Source organism: Amaranthus tricolor, chromosome 6 (assembly GCF_026212465.1).
Source record: "Amaranthus tricolor cultivar Red isolate AtriRed21 chromosome 6, ASM2621246v1, whole genome shotgun sequence".
Taxonomy (NCBI): Eukaryota; Viridiplantae; Streptophyta; class Magnoliopsida; order Caryophyllales; family Amaranthaceae; genus Amaranthus; species Amaranthus tricolor.
Genome location: NC_080052.1, coordinates 28760264 through 28777054, shown reverse-complemented (window position 1 = coordinate 28777054; position 16791 = coordinate 28760264). Strand labels below are relative to the sequence as shown.

The 16791-nt window shown below is 29.5% G+C and overlaps 1 protein-coding gene across 1 annotated transcript; it reads left to right on the top strand.

Annotated features, from left to right (window-relative positions):
• Positions 1-13774: 13774 nt before the first annotated feature.
• LOC130815751 (uncharacterized) lies at positions 13775-14170 on the top strand. The gene has a single exon (XM_057682234.1). It carries the CDS (start codon positions 13775-13777, stop codon positions 14168-14170), a length of 396 nt encoding a protein of 131 aa, XP_057538217.1.
• Positions 14171-16791: the final 2621 nt, after the last annotated feature.

Genomic DNA, 16791 nt, shown 5'->3' with positions numbered 1-16791 from the left:
ATTAGACTGAATTTTATAATCCAGACTGATTACTTATATTTATTTACAATTTCACGGTGATCAATTAGACATTTTATAGAGATACCGTCTCATATAATATTTTTCGTAATTAGGGGTGTTCAAACCCAAATACCACATTGATTTGAATTCGAGAATCCGAATTGTCAATTATGTTACAATTCAGAAAATTGAATATTGGGGTTTTTTTTTATTTTTTAAAATTATATTTTTGTACACATAAATATTTAAGCCCATTTTATTTCTTTCTTTAATGAAAATTACTCTTTTTAGTTTGAAAAAAAATTATTTTAGGAATATGTTAGGATTTTTAAAAGTCTAATCTAACTATTATTGATTATTTATACAACTTAGTTGTAGTTAAGAATTGAAAATATTAGTATGTTCAGCAGGCTAAATACACTTTTTAATATGTATGAAGTATATGATATAACACATACAATTCCTTAAACTTATAGTAATAAAGTAATGAAAGTATGAGAATTGGGTCTCTCAATTGGAATTAAGTACTACTTTTACTATGTTCGATTTTAAACTAATTTTTTCCCTAGGTTGTGATAAAAAAAAAATTAATGAAATGGAAAAAAAAAAAAAAAAAAAGCAAAGTCATAAGTCTTGATAGATTTTAAAGAGATGAAAACAGAAATTCCCTTGCATTGTAGATATGATGGGCCTCAATTTTTAGAACTAGTGTATTTCACCTTAAAATTCTTTTACTTCTATTCAGTTTCCATTGGTTCAACATCACTAAGAAGTTCAGACAAATCAATTGTATAATCTGTATTCTCCACACTGATTTGTAATCCTGCAGTGCAACAAACTTCTTGTGCGGCCATTGCTGCTGTAGCTAATGATGAGTCTTTCACAGAAAGGACAGTTTCGGATGGAATAATACTCACTTCATTGGATTCAAGACCTATATTTGTTGCATCATTAGACTTGACAGCATCTTCAGAATTTGCATCTGTAACATCTTTACATTGTATTGAACTGACAGTCACCTGATCAATCTTTTGCCGTTTCCTAGGAGACTCTGACGAGTCAATCAGACCCTCCGATTTTTCATCTCTTTTTAATAACTTCTCCTGCTGAAACTTATCGTCTAATAACTTCTCAGATTGCTCTTCAGCTTTGTCATCCGATAGCTTCTTGTCCTGTTCCATATCATCCGATACCTTCTCCTGTTTCTTTGAATTATCTGATATCATTACATGTTGCTCTTTATCTATGTCATCCAATAGCTTCTTGTCAGGTTCCTTATCATCCAATAGATCATCTGATAACTTCACATGTTGCTCTTCATCTATGTCATCCGACAGCTTCTTGTCGTGTTCCATATCATCCGATACCTTCTCCTGTTCCTTTGGATCATCTAATAACTTCACATGTTGCTCTTCATCTATGTCATCCGTTAGCTTCTTATCCTGTTCCTTATCATCCAATACCTTCTCCTGTATCTTCGTATAATCTGATAACTTCACATGTTGCTCTTCATCTAAATCATCCGGTAGCTTCTTGTCCTGTTCCTTCGGATCATCTGATAACTTCACATGTTGCTCTTCATCTACGTCATCCAATATCTTTTCCTCCCGTTCCTTATCATCTAATACCTTCTCCAATTTCTTCAGATCATCCAAAAAATTCTCCTGTTGCTCCATATCATCTAATTTCCCAATTGCACGTAACTGATCTTCATTTCGGGTGACATCCTCAGACAAAACCTTTTGTTGTTGATTTTCAATATTTTCCGTTGGATTCAAAGAAATATCAGCAGTCTGCCCTACTATAGAGCTAGAGTTCACCATAGGGATCGGATATTCGGTTCTCTTATACATCTTAGCATCAGGAGCAATATCATTTTCAGGGGTAACAGGAACAACACAACCTTCCTTAAACACAACACCTCTCAAACATACATTGTTGTCCCCAGCTCTAACATTTAGGAGATACCCTCCATCAAAATCATTCTCGATAATTCCTGTAACCATCTGCCCCACCATTTCATCATTGTTACAATCATCTTCGCCTTCTTCAACACGCTCTTTGAAACTCAATGGGATGTTTGTTGTGGGTGTGGTTGAACCCGATCTCTCCCCTTGTATAGCAGTAACTGGAGGTCTAGACTTCCTAGGACGGCCACGTTTCCTCTTCGGTGGCATCTCTGTTGATGATGCTGTGTTTGTACCTTGCTCCATCAGTTGCCTCAAACTGCACATCAAATCCAAGTTCTAGTACTAAGTTTAAGATGTTATGCAAATGCTTGTAAACTACTACAGAAACCAGAAGTAGATTATGCTCTAATTTTCTAGAAAACAAAATATATCAACAGAAGGATTCAGATCAAAATATACTAATACATAAATTGGCAGTACATCTTGTTCTTTCTACATAAGGAAAAACATATTCGAGTGAAATCCCTTTTTTTTACTTGTCTGACGACACACAGATCAAGGACAATAACAATATTATTTGCTAGATTAGCCAAATTTCCATGCAGAAATTTGTGCTTTACATAGCCACTATTGAATTTCCTCTTACACTACACTGGCTCAGACTGCAATGAACAAGTTCTAAATAAAATGAACAGAAAGTTCACATGCCATACTAAAACATTCTTCAATAAACCACTCAAGAAACTAGTTTCAACAGGGTGATTCTAAATATGAAAATTATGTTTGACCGCAGCAGCTATAAATTAAAGAGTTCTAAATTTTAATTTTACTCAAGTTAAAAAGGACAATGCCCTAAGGTTGTGTTTGAGGACAAATATTTCATTTCAAATTATAGATTTTAATTATGAAATCATTAATGAAGAATTTGATTATAACAAGGTTTGAAACGTCATTTTCAAATCCTCATTTTATAATAATGGTGGAATTGATTCAAATTCAAATTTCAAATTTTTTATTTGCTAAACACTAAATTTGAGTCAAATTTATATTTTCAAATAAAATTATCACTTCTAAACATAGCATAAAAGAATTACATGTTCATGTTGTGTTTGCTAATGTTAGCTTTATTGCTAATGATTTTGAATATTTTATTTTCATTTGTAGAACGTAACAATGTACGTAGCTCACTAAGTCACTGACTTGTTAAACTGGCCTCGATCAAAAGGGGTTAGTGATAGGGTTTGGTACGTTTGATGATGTGTCAAGGAACCAACTCAACTAAAAGTTTATGTTGATGGTTGAGGCTCCAGAATATGTTATATATTCTAACACATCTCCTTACACGAGATTTCACTGGGCTAGAAGTGTGGATGCGCATAGGCGCTGAATATTCCACTTTAAATGAGGGATAGTTGAGATTCGAACCTGTGACCTCTTGTCACGTTGGCTTCTGATACCATATCAAGAAATCAACTCAACCAAAAGTTTAAGCTAATGATTAAGCTAGGATATCTTATATATAACATAATGTAATTTTTTTTCTCATATTTCATAAATAGAACCTATCTTTCATATAAAAAAAAATTCAACTACTTGTTTTTAGACCTAAATTAAAATTACGAAAAAATGTTATAATATCGGACCTAATTATAAATTGTTATGTATTTGAACCGCCACTCAGTTTCGATCAAGAATGTAATTCAAGAAACTTGCACCAAGTTCTTTCGACTGAACCCTAATACTGTCACTGTAATTTCACTGAATTAACTGTTCATCTAAGAATGGATTCGCAGCGAATATTCTGACGGAATTCATAGGATAATCATGCATCATAAATTATAATACCACAAATTAAGCAAGATGAAATAATCCTATACAGATAAAATTTGTATGTAATGATACAATTGTATCAATGAAAATGATGAGAAATTGTTTTAGATTACTATTATATCCAAGAAGATCAATGTAAAATTGTTGTTAAATCTTGAATCAAGCAACAAATGATTTATTAATATGAATCAAAATCACAGTAGAGATTGCACAATACATACCTGGAAAATTAAAGTTGGCTTTACTTTTGCATTTGGTTTTGATAAATTGCTGTAAATTTTTGTTGAAAGAACAGTCACGAACGAAGGAACGCGCAAGGCAAGTTGCAATGCAGTTATGCAAATAACGGTTTATCTATTAATTAAGGAAAACCCAAAAGGTGTAAGTAAATGGGAATAAGTTTCTTTTAATAGATAAACCCAAAAGAATAGTATATGCGCATATAGGATAAATCTTCCATCCTTAAATAGTTTTTTTTTTTATTATTATTATATAGTTAAATAGGAAACTTATTCCCATTTACTAACCCCTTTTGAGGCCAGTTTAACAAGTCAGTGACTTAGTGAGCTACGTACATTGTTACGTTCTACAAATGAAAATAAAATATTCAAAATCATTAGCAATAAAGCTAACATTAGCAAACACAACATGAACATGTAATTCTTTTATGCTATGTTTAGAAGTGATAATTTTATTTGAAAATATAAATTTGACTCAAATTTAGTGTTTAGCAAATAAAAAATTTGAAATTTGAATTTGAATCAATTCCACCATTATTATAAAATGAGGATTTGAAAATGACGTTTCAAACCTTGTTATAATCAAATTCTTCATTAATGATTTCATAATTAAAATCTATAATTTGAAATGAAATATTTGTCTTCAAACACAACCTTAGGGCATTGTCCTTTTTAACTTGAGTAAAATTAAAATTTAGAACTCTTTATTTATTTTATCATCAAATTGGACAATTATATGATTATATCTAAAATAATTTATTTTACAACTAAATTTTTTTTTAAAATATGAGTAATTCATTGATTTAATGGTTTCTAAATAAACTTCTTAATTTTAATAAATAAACCTCTTTCTTTCTTATTTCTAAAATATATATATATATACTTCTAATTATGCAACTATTATTTTATTTGCCAAAAAAAAACAATGTTATAATGTTATTGGTATTTATATAATTCTATATTGAAATTGAAAAGTCTATAAATTACACCCAAAAAGATAATCGTTAGAATAATTCACGAGTTGATTTATCAAATAGAAATAATTAACATGATATGATCAAATATATTAATTAATTATAATCGATTTATCAAGTTGAAATAACCAGACCTATGATCAAACATATCAACGTAGATGGATTTACATGTTAACTTGTCATGATTGACTTAGATAGGACGAAATAGAATGAAAAACCAATCAATTAACTTAGATCGCTGGCAGCTAGATTGATTAGATAGATTGATCACATTAGCTTAAAATAACACACCCCATGGACAAACGAAGGTCAATTCAATCAGTGATGAAGATATATTATTAAGACAATCTAACAAACTTACATTGTGACATTAATAACATATTATTGTTGTAAATTGTAATTGTCTAATTGATATTAGATGAAGTCGATCAATTAACATGTTATGATCTATTAATTAACTTAGACGGAGTTGATTAGTTGAATTTGATGTCATAAAACTCATAACCTAACGACATCTATAAAACTTGATGTGAGGTTCCACCTTCTATATATCATTCCCATCATGGATAAACGCATGATCAATGACATTATGAGGCAACACGATGCGATTTTTTACCAAATTGGAACAGAATAATTGGAACATAATTGAACTGAATTAAATCATGGTTTAAATGAATTGAACTGAACCGATATCAACCAAATTAACCGGAATATCGGTTTAACTGAATTGAACCGAACCGATACCAACCAAAACTGAACTGAACAGAACTGAATCCCGGTTCAACTAAATTGAACTGAACCGATACCGACCAAAACCGACCGATTGTGACCGACCGATTCTGACCCGCATACCGATTGTGACCGACCGATTACCGATTTTGACCGCCCGGTTATGATCTGTATACCGATTACGACCTGCAAAAAACCGTTTTTGACCGACCGAATGTGACCTGTTTCCGGTAATGACCGGACCGATAAATACCGGACCCATACCGACCGACACCCGCCAAGGAAAAAAACCGGATTCGACCGGATACCGAATAAACCGACCGATACCGACCGGTACCGAAAGACTTATACGACCTGCTTTTGACCGACCGTTTTTTACCGAACCTGTTTTTGACCGACCTGTTTCCGACCTTTTAACCCGTTTTTACAGCCCTAACAAAAACAAAGAGTTCAACAAAAACGTGTAGGTTCCAATCAGAATTGTACAAAGTAGGTTTAAAGTGAGTTTAAAAAATTGATTATGAGTTGATTTATTGATCGGATTTAGGTCTTGGGTAGGTTTCAGTTTAATTTGAGTTTGAAGACCTTGAACTCAAACCTAAAGTCTTTTAATTTTTTTGAACCAAGAAACAGACTTGGTCCACATTTAATCTCAAAAAATAGAACCTAAATTTTTAAGTTAGAGTTTGAGACGAGTCCAATAAAATAGGTTATAAGTCTATAACCACCCCAGTTCAAAAAAATAAAATTAAAGTGCTTCACTAATGAAACTAAATGAACGAGCAAGTTCCCACATAGTCATAGACACTTAGAAATTGTTATATTCACCGCCCACCCTTCACGAATGGCATGTAAAATTTCATACATATGCTTGCTCACATGGGTATATGAATCAAAATCATCCTCAATATTCACTATCTCATGAATACAACACTATGCAACTATCTTTATCGTACTCACCCTATTCCCCATGCCCGATACACGAATTGTATGCATCACATTGTTAGAGTATATAAAATTATATAACATGTCAAGGAACCAACTCAACCAACAATTTAAACTGATGGTTGAGGTCTCAGGGTATGTTATATACTCTAAATTTTTAGCCTATTGTTAAAATTGTTGTGAGCTTAATTCTACATATATTACAATTTCTTGGAGTAGGCTGAGTCATAACCGACCTTTGTTTACGAATAGCTTCACCCTTGATTGCTTGCTAGCTAATCTTATCCTTTAATTAGTATAAAGAACAATATTAAAGACTTGTCCTAAGGTAGCTTTTACTTTACTTTGAATTGACTTAGGTTGTTGCAAAACTCAAATTATGGAAAATAATTGAATTAAGACTTTTATGTTATTCTTGTAAATATGGTTTTTGCTTGAGTTTGAATCCAAAACTTTACATTGAACCCAATAACCCGGGTATTTGAGTGTTGATAGTGCAAACATCTAATATATCATGAATGAGTAGAGTGAGTTTTTCCTGGATTTACACACATGATTAGGTGATGATGCCTTGGAGAGTTTTGTAGAGTGATTCTGTCACTAGATAAGCCCATTTTATCCTATATTCTTTGTTCTAGGTTTAATTTGTACCCATGTAATTATAATTTGACTTTGCATATCGAATAAAGTTTAAGAAAAAAAATATGGTCATACAGGAAAATACCCTCTAAAATTGGGATTATTCATAGTTAATCAATAGGTGGGATTATTGTAGAAAAATCATGAAAAACTTGGATTATTCTAAGTAATTTATTCTTTTTTTATTTTGAGATTGTCTCAATAAAAGACGATATCTCAACAGAACTAGTTGAGCACTTAAGCTTGACTAGAGTTTGTGTGAGCCTAGCTAACGGCTTACAATTTATAAATTGGCTAGTGACGTTGTTTGGATTATTTTTGTTATTTGAGATGGATACTACAGGAGGGAGTGAGGTTGAATTGTTGTATAAGCTAGTTATAGCGTTTATAGCGTTTTTTAAATCTTTTGCGAAATTAAAGACTTGAACTTGTAAAATATAAATGAATGAGACACAATATTTTACTTGGAAACCTTCTAAGCCTAAATAGAAGGAAAAATCACGACCCCTCGAGATTTCAAATTCTCTACTATGTTTTAGACAATTTATTACAATTACATAAAACAAACACGAAACTAGACCAACTTTTCTTTCTCTTTCTCTTGCTTCACACAAAGCTTCTCTCTTCTCTCAGCTTCACTCTAGCTATCACGAGTCACTAGCCTCCTATTAAGTTCCTCTCCAAACTTAATGCCCCTGGGAACAGTCCCTTATTCCCAGTCTCTCAGCTTCGAGCAAGCTAACACGAGATAAAGCCATCTTGAACTTAACTCTAAGTTCTCAGCTTTCTTTTGTGGATTCACTTAAATCCCTCTTCTCCAAATTCCCTCTTCTCCAAATTACAAGAGTTCACTCAAACTCTCTTCTCCAAATTCTCTTTTCTCCAAATTACAAGAGTTCACTCAAATCTCTAGACTTCTCTCGAAATACAAACTCATCGTTGGATGAGCATGAAACTCTACGCATGATGAAACTTTAGAACATATTAATATACTTGTGAAACGGAACATTTCATTACATGACAGGAACTTTAGGAATAGATCACTTCAATTATGTATTTAGGATATTACGTGAAACTCAATATTTATGAAATCCATCCTTTAATGAAGTAAACACTCTTGAGGAGTGAATACCCCATGGTGGAGTTGTGGAGACTCACATTCTAATTGATTAAAGGAAATCTTTATATAAAAATAAGAAAAGCTATTTTTGGCAAATTAACTTCCCACTAATTCCCATTAGTTATATAACTTCCATGACAATTTAGTTTAGAAAAGTGGAAATATAATGTTGGTTAATTAATTCCCTTCAACACTCATTTTCCTATGTTTAAGGGTGGTGCTTATGACTTTTACTTTTTCAATAACCGCTTTTCCTAATTTAATTTACGTAAAACATAATTTTGTTTTATAAAAAATTCTTTTCAAATAATCCAATTTTATGTAACAACATTTAATAAAAACATATTTTGAAAATATATATTTTTTCTTATAAAACAATTAGATAAAATAGTATTTAAAAAATGAGATATTTTCTCCTAAAAAATAGCAAACTTAAATTAAAATATCTCCATTAAACAAGTCCCACGCGTTTTCTCTAGTGGAGTAAAACTCTTCTATTTTCATTCCACTTTTTAAGAAATTATTTTACTAAAGGAGTTGATTATTTTAAACAAAAACCTCTTAGTAAAACATGGAGTAAAAATCTCCTATTTTCACTCTATTTTTTAAGGGACAGTTATTCTAAAGGCATTAATTATTTCAAATAAAAAACCTCTTAATAAAATGTGATCTACTTATAGCAAATTTTATCCTTTTAACTTCTTATTTAAAATAATCATTTTAATAATAAATAAATTATTAAAGAAATGATTTTTATCATTTTATACCTTATTGTGTTTTACGCAGAGCTGTTAGCCATATATTCATTAGGGTGTTCCTAAACTGACTTATACTCGTTCTATTAGGGACAGTGACATGTTCTTAAACTGACTCGTTCCTAAACTTACTTGTTCCTGGACAGACTCTTGTTCCTTCACGTGTATTAACATATTCTATGTTTCATCATACTTACATGAAGCCTAGTACACTCATACTTGAATCTTCATGTCTCTGGTGATTGGCTTCGGCTCCGAAGCTTTTCTTCAGAATTTCTCAGTTTGACTTTAAGCTTTCAGACTTGATTTCTGGGAACATTGCATTGTTTCTGACTTATCAACACGAAACAACAAACTATCATTTGGAAACTTTAGATCTCCTATCTACCCTTTAACATCCTCAGCAGATTTCAGTTTTTCTAGATATCACATATAATCACAACTTCCTTGACCAAGTCTTTACGTACTCTCATCAACGATCCTACTTGATCGGATATCTTTCCTGTACGATCTCTTAAAAACAAACTGTTCATTGATTTTGTTGTATGCTTTAAAATAACTCTTCAATTAGTTATTGATGTTCTTGAGAACTTTCATATTCATAACTTATAACTTGTTCATGCACATCTTAACACATATTAGTTTGATAATCATCATTTGTTTATTATCATCAAAATCAATCATAACTCAACAATTTTAACATAGATGACCTATTTTTCTCAAGCAATGTTGAAAAATATGGCTGGTTGTAACTTGTAAGTCTTATTGACTAAATAAATTAAGAAAGCAAAGTTTACATGCAGCATTAAAAGTAACAACGTATGATGTATTTAGGCATGAAGCATGATGTGATCAAATTAGCGGTTAATTCACATCATCCTCTAATTGGCGAATGTATTTAATAAAATAACATCCCGCTAACGAACCTTAGCTTATTGGGATGCTTCATGATGATATTATCTAAAAATATTTAAATTGCATAGTAGGAAATATATATTTAGTTTGAAGTTATATAAGTATTACTTATATCATCTATATTAAATTAGTATTAAACTAAATAGTGTCCTTACGAATATACGACTTTATTAAATTTTTCGACATATTTGAATAATTTAAGAAATTAAAACTTTAAGAAATAACTTTTATATTATATTTATATTTCATTTCACTCTAAATAGTTGTATACATTACATGCATTGTATAATTTGTATTATATTTTACATCGTGCGTGCAGATAATTTTGAAAATTTAGTTCATGACAAATAAATCACAAAAAAAATAATTATATATTTAATATAATTTTTTATATATATACACTTTTATTTGTTGATATCGAATAAAAGGGAAAATGGTTCGTGCTTGGAGTATACAATACAAAATTATGAGTTTTTTAAATAAAGGAAATTCCACATGGTAGCATCACTTTCATGAAACGCTAGTTTTAGCACTTTTGCAAGATTTTTCCTCATGGTAGCATCCAATTTATGTCTTATCTAACTGTCGCAGCATTTTCCATTAAATTCTTGTCAATTTTCGTTTAATTCACTATTTTGACGTTCGTTTTGGTTCTTGTCTTCATAATTTGCCCTAAAAATTTGAGAGCATTGATAAATTAAACGGTGATTTAAACGTCAAAATGGTGAATTAAATATTTGAGAGAATAAAAATGGTTTAGGGAAAATTATAAGGACAACAACTAATACTTAATAAGGGTGGAAACGTCAAAATGGTAAATTAAACGGAAATTGACAAGAATTTAGTAGAAAATATTACGATAGTTAGATAAGGCATAAAATGAATGCTACCATGTGGAAAAATCTTACAAAAGTACTACTACTAACGTTTCGTTAAAGTTCGATGCTACCATGTAGAATTTCCCTTTATTTAAAAACTAACATACCAATTTATGCTAACAAAAATAAATATCATATTAATTTTTATAAAGTATTACAACTATTAACAATACACTTGAAAATCAAAGTTAACATAAAAATATGTAAAATTATTTTATAAAAGTTTAAACAAAAATTAATAATTTTTGTCATAAAAAAATGTAAGTGACTTACATAAAGATAGTCAAAAAAACATATTAAAATTAAGAATTGCATTTAAGTAACCAATAATATAAATAATAATTTTTTATTTATAATTTTGTTTTGAATATCTTGAGAGTTAAAAAATTGACTGTACTAGTCAAATAATAAAAATTGCGCATAATCCCATCCATGACCATGAGTAGCACAATGACTAAAGTCATTTGTCTCTTCAAGCTTTTGAAAGTGACCTCCAAATTAGAACAATATGTGTGTGTCACAATTCAATTTTTTTTGGCGTTCTTTAAACAGTCAAAAAAATGTATTATAATAAATGAGTTTTAAACCAACAGAAGTACTAACTTATGAATTAAAATAAAAAAACTAATAGGAGTAGTTTTTTCAATTAACTTTTGATGTTTTACTCTCTTTAATAAGCAGAAAACAACCAACTGCAAACAATTAAATTTACCAAACACATCCATAACAATGGACTTAAATAACTAGCTTAAGCAGTTGACTCAAATAGTTGGCTTTTACCTTTTTGGGAGAAAAAATTTTTAGTTTATAACACAATTTTCACAATCTTTCTCCTTTTTTGTCCTTTAATTATTTAAAATATTGCACTTTAAAATATTGCACTTTAAAAAGAGATAAATTTAATTAAAATTTTTAAAATCTATATATATTCATGTGAGATTTCATTAGATTTGTCTTAATATATATTTTTTTATAATAGATATTTAGAGGCATTGAGGCTCAAAATTTACTTTAAAAACTATGTAAAAATAAATGAGAAAAAAAAAGAAGTATAATTATTAGCGTTGGTCAAGAACAATAATTTTAATTTTGAATAAATGGTACAGTAAGGTTTTTTTTCTAGCTAGTTCACAATTAGTTCCGAAGATACGGTAGTGCTAGGAAGTTAAGGGGTCGTGGCTGTAATGGAAGCAGCAGTTTTGTGTCGTGTTCTCACTCCTTCCTCTTTGACTTACGAATTCAAGTTGATCATGGTTCAAATTATCATGACGGTGTTTATTAAAATAATATTTCTATGTGCTACCACTTTGATAAAAAATTACTTTTATATAATTTTTATTGAATGTAATAATAGCGAATAGACATGATAACGAGTTAAAATTTAAATTAAATTTTGGTACATTTGGCCTTTGAAATAAAAGTTGGAGTTTTTTCAACTTTGACTTATTAAATTATAATTTTTTCCAATTTTTGAGCTGATTTGAATTCTTAGATCTCATGAATAGCCAAATTAATAAGCATATTTTGTTTTTTAAAAATAAAATACATTTAACAATAGTCAAACTCACAATAGTAATGTGTTTCAAATAGATTGTATATATGATTTGTCCAATACTTTAATGAAGAAAAATAGTGTGACAAATTTAACTTAATAAAGATAAAGATAAATATGTTTAATCCCACTAATTTAAGTTAAAAGATATTAACATTTGTAATATCACATGTGAAGATATGTGCATGTAATATAATTATTTGTAACATTTACATGTTAGCGAAACAATATAAATCTAAATAGTCTTGAATTCTTTCTCATCCAAATTCAAAGGCACATTTAAATATTGACAGTTTTAGAGCGAAGAAAGATGACAAGTATAGAAATCAGAGTTAAAATGTGAATATATTTTTTGTTAGAAAGTTTTCATAAACTAGAATTTATAACTTTTTTATAGGTAAATCTATTTATGACATTCAATCAATAAATTATATTTAATTGAAAAAGGATGATATTATTGGATAATAATACTTCCAAATTGCGATCATAATTCATGATAAATCATTTGATTAACACCTCCAATTTCGAGCTTCCAACCGATATGGAATAATTTTATTTTTCCAATACTTCTGTATAATCCATCATAATTTTTACTCATCAAGTGGGTTTATTTAATTAATTTTCATTAATTAATCTTTTATATTGCTCTGAAATGTTCCTATTTATTTCCTTGTGATTTCTTTTCTTTTTCCTTTCTTTTCTCACATTATTTAGTGCTCAAACATAAAGAGTATGCACATGGTTTGCCATGCCATCCTTAATTATTCATTCTTTGACTAACCTTCTTTCCGTCTCTCTCCCCATTCACTATGCATAAATTTTTAAATGATAAACACAGCGAGATTATTTTTGTTGGGCTATCGTATACTTTTTCTCTTAAAATTATATGGCTCGTCTCTTAATGCAACAGTCTGATATAAAACTCGCTGATAAATTTATAATAATAATGAGAATTCTACACCTTGATAACATAGTATTGATCCACACCTATAAAATGATTTATTCCATATTCTCCCTTCTTTGTAGAAATTCTCTAAACCAAAAAATATAATATTAATAATAATAAATATAAAAATAAAAATAATAAGAATATGTTTTTTTCCTAAAACTTGACTACCTCACTTTATCCTACTTATAAATAACCAAAATCCTTCCCACCCCCAATTCATCCTCCCCACCAACAAATCTCCTCTCTTTTTCCCTCCTCACTATACTTCCTACCAAAAATCTCTTCCTTTCTCCAACTTTTTTGGTACTTCCTTTTTTACATAAAAAAGAAAATATTAAAATGGCAAATTTATTCAAGAGAAATAATAATACAAGTTATGGTTACACTATGATGGAGAAAGAAGACCCAGAAGAAAGAAATCATAGAGAAGCACAATTTTTAATATACAAGACATTAAAGCAAGCTGATCAACCTATAGTAAGAAGATCATCAAGGTCTTCTAGCTGGTTAAGGCTAAGAATAAGCAAATTAAAGCTGAGAATTGGTAAGAAATTGTTGAGGTTAAGGAAGACTATGTTGTCTAACATGGCTAAGACTAAAATGGGTGTTTATAAACAAGTTTTGGGTCACCTTAAGACCTTAAAACGCTTGTTTCAAGGCGGCAGCAGCCGAGGTGCCACCACCGCAGCCGTTGCCATCAATGGCCTTCCTCAACCTTTGTTCAAGGGAATATAGGCTTGTGCTCGTCTAAGTTCTGATCCGAATCATTTAATTTAAAACTCTGTGTATTATATATAATAGAAAAATTAAATCATGTATGACATAAATGAGTGTTTTGTTTAACTTATATTTTTAGACCATTTTGTAATGTTGGTCTAATCTTTTTGTTAAAATTTTGTTCACGATTATCCATTAAAAGTGAATGTTTGGTTTTTCTTTTTTTTTTTTTTTTTTTTTTTTTTTTCTTTATTGGGTGAGAAAGGTTACATAGAAGATCCAAGTCTATTTCTAAGAGAAATGATATTTTTGCCCATATTTAGTAAAGATTATATTATATACTTTTATTACAAAATTTGCATATATGGTAAGAAGTAATTAAGTCAAAATGATTTCACTCATTATTCTTTAAGCAAGCTTGAAGGAATATGTGGTTTGATTCCTTTTTGCTAGCATCAAGGGGTGACTTCTTGTAAAAATAAATTATTGTGTGACTTCTCCATATAGCAAGGGCCCCATCCCCATGCCACAATTCAGGTCAGAAAGAGAAATTTGAGATAATTTATTTGGAATTGTGATGTACTAAGAATTTGTTTAAGTTAAATGGATACATTTTTCTCAATGTTTTTGTTTTTTAATATTGCTATATATTTATGGGTTATTTTTAATTTTAATTGATAGTTAGTGAATAAATAAGATAAACTTATAGTGATATTTTCCACATAATATATTATAATTAGGTGTAAGTATTTTCGAATGGATATAATATTTTATAGAGGAAAAAAAAAAGAATTTATGATTGAGACAAGATAAGAGAATATGTCTATACCCATTAATTCAAATGTATCATTTCATAAATAGGCATCGTAGCAAATTAAAAGAGATGAAAAGGGCATAATCACACAAAAATTTTACATATGAAAATATAAGAATTTGATTAAATAGATAAGTTCTAAAATAATATATGGCAACAAACTGAAGGGAGAAACGATAACTCATGTAGTTATTTGATGAGAATAGAATCTATATTATATACAAGAGTGGAGAAGAAAGTTTTCTACCACTAGATAAATTTAATATATTAAATTTTAAATTACATGATGAAATTATACATATAATACTCCAATATATGAATGTGTTAATTCCATGCCTAGATTGATTACCCTATCATGTAAGCCAAAAACAATGCCTAGATTATATGACCATTCCAAGTAAGCCAAAACAAGTTTTTCCTAATTAGTACATTCTAATGCCAATATTTTTTTGTTCTTATTGAGTGAGTTTAATTAATTAACCTACTTAACTAATAATCATACAACTTCCTTGCCAAAGATTATAACCTATTGGCTTATTCATGATTGGATTTGGTTTGGCTCATTATTTTTTGATAACAAGTACATTTGATATGAGTTGGGATTAGAGCTATCATGGATTATAAAAAAAAAAAAAAAAAAAAAAAAATCAGTCATTATTGAACAAAATTTTGGAATCCAGACATCTAATTTCGTGTAAAATTGAATTAAGTCTGTTTTAATATTTTCTCAAATCATCATTCTGGTTTTGTAGTAATTTCAATATTATATTTGTCTTTTGCAGAAAATTCAAAATAATCATTATATTTCTACATTTATAATATAAAAATGTTTAATAAAATAATAAATTTATATATATGACACAGGCCAAGAAATAATATGTAGAAGGTATTTTCTTAATTTAATCTATTTAAAAATCACATATTATATGAGACAAATAAATAATTTATCACTAAATTAAAATCGATTCTTGGTAAAAGAATAATGGATGTATAGCAGTGTCGGCTGCCTCCTATACTTAATATACCTTGTCTTGATCTAAACCACTTGACCAAATATTGCAAGTGTGAGTATTAGTAATTGACTAATTGTTGGTCTCTTCTCTTGCCCATTCAAGTACGTACGGCTTGTTGTTGCCTACTAAACCGTCCCAAATGCGAAAAGAGTGTGCCTTGATGAGTGTTGTTTGTCTTGATCAGGGTGTTATATAACATTTAAAGTGTAGAATAATTTTAAACTCCAAACCATGATGGAACAAATTTGGTGACTCGTGCTTTTAATAGTAAGGGACACTCTTAAGATTTGACAATGGTACACAAATGCTTGGTGTGCAAATAACAAGAATGGAGTGTTTTAAATGAGTAGTTATTAGTTATGCCAAACATTCCCTTAATTAGTTCTGCAAATTAGTAGTTATTAGTTAATATTATAACTTCAGATTATCATAATTGTTAGAAAGAAGAATCTTTTTTAGGGAATTATGATGAAGATACGTGCATGAGAGTTGGCATAAACACATTCACTACTATTATTTGAAAGTTTAGAAATTATTATTTGGTTAATCATGCACAAATCATCCATTTTCCTGTAATAAACTGCAGTTGATCATTTATTATAAATACTTAATTACTTACTTATGCTAACAAACATCGTACGTACATGCTATGTAGCTTTCTAGTTTCCACAAAAGAAAAATTACTATCTGCTTTGGTGTTGAAGAGTTTTAAAAGTTAGTTAGGTTGGAAATTAGTTCCACCAATCACCTCTGCAAGGTTTGAATTCCTCTGTTAATTTACCTTGCATTTTTTTTATTATTCTGTAAGAATC

Bases quoted from the DNA above. Each gene is read 5' to 3' on its own strand.
- LOC130815751 (XM_057682234.1), top strand. From the start codon at position 13,775: ATGGCAAATTTATTCAAGAGAAATAATAATACAAGTTATGGTTACACT.